The sequence below is a fragment of the Amphibalanus amphitrite genome, unplaced genomic scaffold, assembly GCF_019059575.1.
Source record: "Amphibalanus amphitrite isolate SeventyFive unplaced genomic scaffold, NRLGWU_Aamphi_draft 002033F_arrow, whole genome shotgun sequence".
NCBI lineage: Eukaryota > Metazoa > Arthropoda > Thecostraca > Balanomorpha > Balanidae > Amphibalanus > Amphibalanus amphitrite.
The window spans coordinates 2,922-10,349 of record NW_024883526.1 but is presented as its reverse complement, the minus strand read 5'-3'; the positions used below and the strand labels follow the sequence as shown (position 1 = coordinate 10,349).

General features: G+C 51.9%; 1 protein-coding gene across 2 annotated transcripts; it reads right to left on the bottom strand.

Moving 5' to 3' along the window:
* Positions 1–333: 333 nt before the first annotated feature.
* On the bottom strand, positions 334–6,875 carry LOC122376154 (F-box/LRR-repeat protein 7-like). Of its 2 annotated transcripts, none has more exons than XM_043355870.1 (5): positions 6,784–6,875; positions 3,021–3,116; positions 2,453–2,655; positions 2,073–2,143; positions 334–1,867 (listed from the first exon to the last, which is right to left on the bottom strand). In XM_043355870.1, exons 2-5 carry the CDS (start codon positions 3,113–3,115, stop codon positions 626–628), a joined length of 1,611 nt encoding a protein of 536 aa, XP_043211805.1. In that variant the 5' UTR covers position 3,116; positions 6,784–6,875; the 3' UTR covers positions 334–625. The 2 variants fall into 2 exon arrangements, with proteins under 2 accessions (XP_043211805.1, XP_043211806.1); XM_043355871.1 differs by lacking the exon at positions 6,784–6,875 and adding an exon at positions 6,386–6,554.
* Between the last annotated feature and the right edge of the window lie 553 nt (positions 6,876–7,428).

The following is a 7,428-nucleotide window of genomic DNA, read 5'->3' as shown; positions in this document are numbered from 1 at the left end:
CCGGCCCCAGAAGCATCGGCCAACAAAGACATCGAAGCACTTTAAAGCGGTGCTAATGAAAATCGAAACAACACCGTCAGTCGATTATCTAGTTCGATGAACCAGCAGTTCTAGCCGCGTTTACATAGGGGTTGTTATGAGCCATTAGCTTCGTCCAAAAATTTGCAAAATACGTCAATAGCGCTTTGCAATTTATAAAATGACCTTATTCAGCGATACGAAGAGCACTTCATCAAAATTATCGCAGAATATATGAGCTAGACCCTCGTCAAAAAACCTTTGTAACCAGGCATAATTACTCCTAACGCCCTCTCGCAAATACGGTTGCTGTTCCATATAAATATATGTAGCAGATACATGGTGCAACGCATCATCCATTTTACGAAGCAATTATCACTACATCGATCTTAGATCACTGAAGATGAAAACATCTGAACCACACTTCATCACAAACACTGAACTGGGAGAGGCCGTTGCGACCGATTTAGCGAGTCTCAGTCGACGGTGCTGCCACCAATGGTAATATCTGTGCGATCGAGGCGCCAGCTGCGCTCCAACAGCGACTCCCGGCACCCGCCCAGACGGGTCCTGCCCTATCTCTCCCGTTCGAGATCAATCCCAGTCTCTACTCCGGGGTGTCTGGCACACCATCCCCGACTGGCCGTGGGGACGGCTCTGCCTCCTCCCTCTCTCCTCCCGTCGCCCGGTCCTCCTCCCTCTCCCCACCTACCTCCACCGGTCCAGCCCCGTCCAATCCCGCCGCCCCAGCGCCGCCCTCCTCAGCCTCTGCCCCTCTCTCATCCTCCTCTACCACTCCCTCATTATCTACCCCTCCCTCGCCTTCCTCTACCACTCCCACCTCCTCTGCCCTTCCCTCCCCTGCTACTACCCCTCCATCATCCTCCCCTACCCCTCCCGCCTGCCCGTTACCCGCCTCCCGCCCACCACCCACCGCGTTTTCGGCGTTCGCCTGAGCTCCGTTAATCCTCCACCGGCCGTCAAACAAGTTCACCACGATCACTCCGGGCTGGTTCTCAAGCTCCTCGTCCAGAGCATCCTCCTCCTGCTCCTCGTCCTCCTGAGGAGAGTCCTCACCGTCCTCCATTTCGCCGTCCTCACAGCCGGCACACTGGCAGCGCTGGAGGCGGCGCCGCTTCGCTGCCGGTGGCCCGTCCTCGTCGGCTGTGGGGGAGGGCGAGCGGCGGCGGCGGCGGCTCGCCACCGCCCCCGGCCCGGACTCCGGGTCCGGTTTGGACTCATGGCAGCTGACGGCACAGCCGGGCAGCTGGTCGGCCAGCCAGCCGAGCCGCTCGCTGGACACGCCGCAGCCGGTCAGGTCGAGCTGCTCCAGGTTGGGGAGCAGCTGCGGCAGACGCTCCACCGACTGCTCGCGGAGCCGCGTACGGCGCAGCGCGAGCCGGCGCAGCTGCGCGCCGCAGTGTGCGCCCAGGGAGCTGATGGCCGTGTCTCCGTCCAAGTGACCGTGCCGCCGCGGCTCGAGCAGCAGCTCGGTAAGCCGCGGCAGCTGACAGAAGCCGCTCACGTCACAGTCAGCCACCTGGGTGCGGCGCACGTCCAGCGCGCGCAGCTCGCGGAACCCCAGCATGCAGGAGATGCTGCTGTAGGCGATCTCGCCGCCCAGCCGGCGGCAGTGGCGCAGCGAGAGCCGCTGGAGGCTGGCCAGCTTGCTGAGTGGCAGCAGCGCGTGGCTGTCGACCCAGCCGCACTCGGAGAGGTCGAGCTCGGTCAGACGCGGCGCAAACTCCCAGAAGCGGCTGAAGTAGGACCGGCCAGCCGGCCGGTGCGTGACCTCACTGCCGCGCAGACTCAGGTACAGCAGCGACTTGGGCAGCAGCTCTAGCGGCAGCTGGCGGAACGAGCACGGAGGTCAGAGGGTGACACGAGGGTCGGCAGGGGAAACAAAGGTCGCTTCGACGGGAGCATTATTACACGGTTCTAATGCCGATGTAACTCTCATACAACCATGCGTAAGATTTCAATATAACCGTATTCAACTAGCGTGTTTGAACGGGACGACCAACAGCCCGTCGTCAGAGCCGCTCGGTTCTTACCTCCGTGGCGTTCAGAAGGCACCGCTCCAGTCTCAGGTCCACCAAGCTAGACTCGCATCGCGCTTTGATATCTGTGGACAGCGAAGAAACAAATGACCGCGTAAGTCAAGAGTCATGGGATAAACTGTAAAGATCGTCCCGTGACGTGTTACCTACACAGTACACAAGTTTTGCTGACAAAGTCTTGTTGTTGTTTGCTTGTTTCGATTTTGCATTCGTCGCTACTACTCAAAGTTCTACCGGGCAGCACAAACGTACTGTCACCACCGCCACTGCGCAGGTGCTACACCTGTAACATTGCATGGTATCAACACTTCTCTACACCAAACGAACACAAAGACGAACTATTGAACCGAGTGAGTCGCCCCGTGCTCACTCACCGGTGAGAATGCGCGCGGTGAGCAGCGGGGGCCGCACCGGCCTCCCGCGCTCCACGTGCCCGGCTACACAGACCCGGCGCGTCTCGTTATGAAGGTGACGCAGCAGGCGGGCCAGCTGCCGCGCACGCAGTCGGCTCTGCCGTAGGTCCACCTCGTACCACAGAGAGCGGTCCGAGAGCAGGCCACAGAGGCGCCGGCACGTCCTGAGGGGGGGGGGGGAAGGGGTCAGCGGGCCGCACAGCCGCCGACACGTCCTGAGGGGGGGGGAAGGGGCAGCCACTGCAGCCGCCGGTAGGTATGTCCTAACCCCTGAGAGGGGGTGGGGCTACACAGACGCTGGCACGACCTGACAGGAAGGGGAGGGGTCAGCGGGGCAATATCATCAGATGGAGGATCAGGATGAGAAATAATCTTTGTAAGATGCTTGATTGAACAAAGAAACGTCTCATCATTGAATATGTTAGTTAGAAGCATAAGTTGATTAGATAGCATGACATAAACAAAGATGTGCTTTTTAATGAGTCTTCAAATGATAAATACTGATATGTGAATCTGGACAGTTGCTTACCTGGCTAGTAGCAAGATATCTGATGTTGTGAGGTGGGACATTACTTGCAGCAGGAGCTCATCCGGCAGGTCAACCAATGAAGGTTCTGGTGACATTCTGGTGAGAAGAAGGTCCGAGTCTTAGCAGAAACATCACAATGAGCTTAGTTGACTAGGTACCTACCCAACTTATACCTAATAGGGTGAGCATTTCATCAAGCAAAGGTGGAAAGTCTTCCAATATACCTTAGCTACTTACAATTGCAGTGAGAATTTTTAACACCACATGCACAATAATCACTCATCCCTTTGAAAGCCCCTCTGGGCTGTAATGCACAACAGATGGCTATTATTTGCATGTAAGATGTAAAATGTAAGATGAATAGATAAAACTTCATTTTCAAGTTACCCTGAATTGCACGACTGGATGGTAGGGGTCTGGGCCTATGCAACAAACCCAGCTTAGGTGGGCTCTGGCTGTCAATCTGTCCATTCAAGCTCCAAATCAATCCAATAAATCATCCAAAACCAATTTTAGAGCTAGCTGGATCCTCTGGTGATAACTGTATTCAGTAAATCAGTACCTATTGCAGTTGGGGAAACTACAAGGAGCCAAACAAAAATTGGATCAGCCAATCAACAGCTGGAGTGGGCAGGGCAATGACCATATATGGTAATAAAATCAGACAACTTCATCTTTTCAATGCATCCTAGCATTCCAATGAAAAATAAGGCATAAAAATGTTTTTTAACCACAGAAGGCCTTCACTCACTCGGTGCACAATTAACTGGCGGCTCTAAATCGCAGAGTTACATATAACACAAGGCCAAACAGTGATTGGCAAATATGGGGGATTGAAACAGACGCGCCAAAAAAAAATGTAAGCAGTACCGTGGTTTAAAAATGTCATTATTTTTATTATTTTGTTTATGGTTTTTCTAATTGTGGTTAAGTTATTATTTTAAAATTAAACATCTTTGTTAATTGTAATTATAATAAAAATAAGAGACGCAATATCTATATGGACAGGGAAGCTATGCAATTGAAAAAGCTGAAGCGGAAGTTGTGGATCCAGTACACCCAATCCATGGATGACATCTGCCTTGCACGTTACAAGCGATGTAGCAACGACCTGAGACGGCTCGCCCGCAATCTAAGGAAGGAACTGGAGAGGAAGCTGGCGGCTGACCTGAAGGCAAACCCAAAGGCGTTCTGGCGGTACTCGGCCTCAAGAACCAAGAGCAGGGCCGGCGTTGAGAACCTCCGCACAGAGTCGGGTCAGCTTACAGCAAACGACGAAGAGAAGAACGCGGTGCTGAACGCATTCTTCAGCTCGGTCTGCATCGAGGATGACCTTCGGCCGATGCCGCACGCCGGGGACGCGTACAGGGGACCAGTAGTAGAGGACGTTGACATCTCAGAGGACCTGGTAAAACAGAAGCTCGCCCAGATCAAGACCTCCTCAGCCGCTGGACCTGACAGCATTCATCCAAGGGTACTCCACGAGACGAGAGACTCAATATCAGCTCAACTAGCAGCCATGTACCGGGAGTCGCTCGATACAGGGATCCTTCCAGAGGACTGGACGTCGGCCAACGTGGTCCCCATTTACAAGAAGGGCAGCAAGGACGACCCCAGCAATTACCGACCAGTCAGCCTGACGCCAGTGCCCTGCAAGGTGCTGGAAGCCATCATCAGGGACAGGCTGATGGAGCACCTGAAGGCAGAGGGCCTGATTACTGAAGCCCAGCATGGATTCCGGCCGGGCAGGTCCTGCGTCACGCAACTGCTACTCTCAGCAGAGGACTGGAGCCGTGCTGTAGAACGTGGTGACCCCATGGACATCATTTATCTTGATCTGGCCAAGGCTTTCAACACTGTATCAATCCGCAGGCTTCTCCACAAGGTGGCTGCACATGGAATCCGTGGGAAGCTGCTACGATGGATAGAGGCCTTCCTGACGGGGCGAAAGCAGCGGGTTACGATCGGCAGTTCCTGCTCGGAATGGACCTCAGTCCCAAGTGGAGTCCCGCAAGGATCCGTGTTGGCACCTACATTGTTTGTCCTATATGTTAACGACCTGCCAAATGTCCTAAGCTGCGGTGTCAAGGTCTTTGCCGACGACAGCAAATTGTACCAGGTCGTCTGTGACCATGAGGACGCGCCGGCTCTCCAAGCGAACCTGGACGCTGTGACACAGTGGGGTGAGGATTGGCAACTGCAATTCAACGACACGAAGTGCAGGGTCCTCCACGTCGGTCGTCACCTCCACCGGCACGACTACCTTTTGAACGGTGAAGTCCTGCAGACGGCGACAGAGGAAAAGGACCTAGGAGTGATTGTTGACGCGGAGCTGAAGTTTAGGAGGCAAGCAGCGGCAGCGGTCAACAAGGCATCTCGAGTGATGGCCGTGATAAGACGGTCATTCAGCCTGCTGGACAAGATGACCCTGCCAATCCTGTTCAAGACGCTTGTGCGACCGCTCCTGGAGTACGGTAACATTGTCTGGGGGCCATTCAATCGAGCGGATCAGCTCCTCATCGAACGAGTCCAGCGCCGAGCGACCAAGCTGGTCCAGGAAGTACGTCACCTACCGTACCAGGAAAGACTGAAGTCTATGAAGCTGCCTTCCCTCCACTACCGACGTCGACGCAGCGACATGATCGCTGTCTACAATGTGCTGCATGGGAGACTGGACCTGAATCCGGAGGAGTTCTTCAACCGAGTAACGACCAGAGATACAAGAGGACACTTCTGGCGTCTTGCGAAGCCCCATGCCGTCACCCGCATCCGTTGAAACGCGTTCGCAGTCAGAGTCATTAACGACTGGAACAGCCTACCATCATCCGTCGTAGACGCCGACTCTCTAAACTCGTTCAAGAACCGGCTCGACACTCACTGGAGACACCTCCACTTCACCCCGCCCCTACCATACGAACAGTAACACTGTCAAACACGAACTCGACTGGAGCGGACACTACAGGCCTTGGGCCTCTCAAAATTTTCCGTGCATCTTAAGTAGGTAAGTAAGTAATTAAATTAAATCTTCTAACAATTTTCTTTCAGAACACCAATCCATTTATTGAATGGCCAGCTGATTGTGACGCCCAGAACCTGCAGAAAAGCTGTTTTCCTATCGAAATTTTTGAGTCAATTCGCCAAATTTAATCAAATCCCGCTAATTCCTAGTGGAAAATGGAAGCCTTTTCTCTCCGATAAGTGGACGCGATACCGCAAGTACCAGTTTGTTTTACTGTTTTTCACCCTTAGTAGCAGTGGCTGCATTTATGCCCATATATGGTCATCAAAAGTCCATTTATTGACCAATCAATTTTTAGATCTTTGCATCGTAGTTTCCCCAACTTATTGCCTATTGGTATACTCACATGTGATTTGAAAATACTACTGATTTAAAATAAGAGCTGTATGTTAACAAAAAATAACAAATTTAAGAGAACCAGCAATGCTACCACACTCCCACAACTCAAAGCCGAATATTATAAATTTGACATTATGACATTTTAATATCAGTTGGTGACATACCAGGGAAATAAGCTAAAATTAGAGCACTCTATTTATTGCTCCTGCCCCATGTTGAAGAGATACCCCTAAAAGCGTGATCTTTTATCGGCCCTTACGCAGCAAGGCAGTAATTCTCAGACCGGTGGATGGTATCAATAGAAAGAGAATGCGTCAAGGATTAACATGAATTAATTAAAAAAACATTAAAATGTTAATTAAGCGTGGAAATTAGTCCCAAACATAAGCTAATTATTGCTCCTACCTCGGCGACGGCGCTCCCCGCAGTCGGCGGAGAAGCTCAAGGCCGTATAAGTTAAGCCGTAAGAGAAGCTAAAATAAAAGCCACCATCCTCCTCCGTAAGTCAATTTTAGAGCAGCCGAGTGGGCCGATGCGGGGCCACCAAACTGAGGTGAGACGTGGCTAGTAATTGCAAACCGCCATAGAAATCAATATCTTAAGACGTACAATATGGGATGATTACTCTGAAGCTGGAATGAAAGCATGAGTAGATTGCAAGAAACGAAATGCATAGATTGGTTGAATTATGTACAATAGGCACAGCTCAGATGAAGCCATTTCTATGATGTTGACATATGACATAACCCTTCCTCTCCTCACCTATGACCTAAGTGCATTGGCAGTTACCGGCATAGTTTTTGAGCACGAGTGCAATTCGCCATCGGACCGCAATACATGTTGCTAGGCTGCTGCAATTACAACGAACATACGAATACTGCCTTCATTTGTAGACGTTTGTTTTTTAGGCGGTCTTTGACGTGCAAGGGGGCATACCTGTCGACAACGGACAACTTGAGTTTCTCCGAATTTCAAAAACTCCCAGAATTTCAATTCCTTATGCACTGTTGTAGGTACAGCTATGTTCACAAGTTTTCGTTTCCTCCTGTT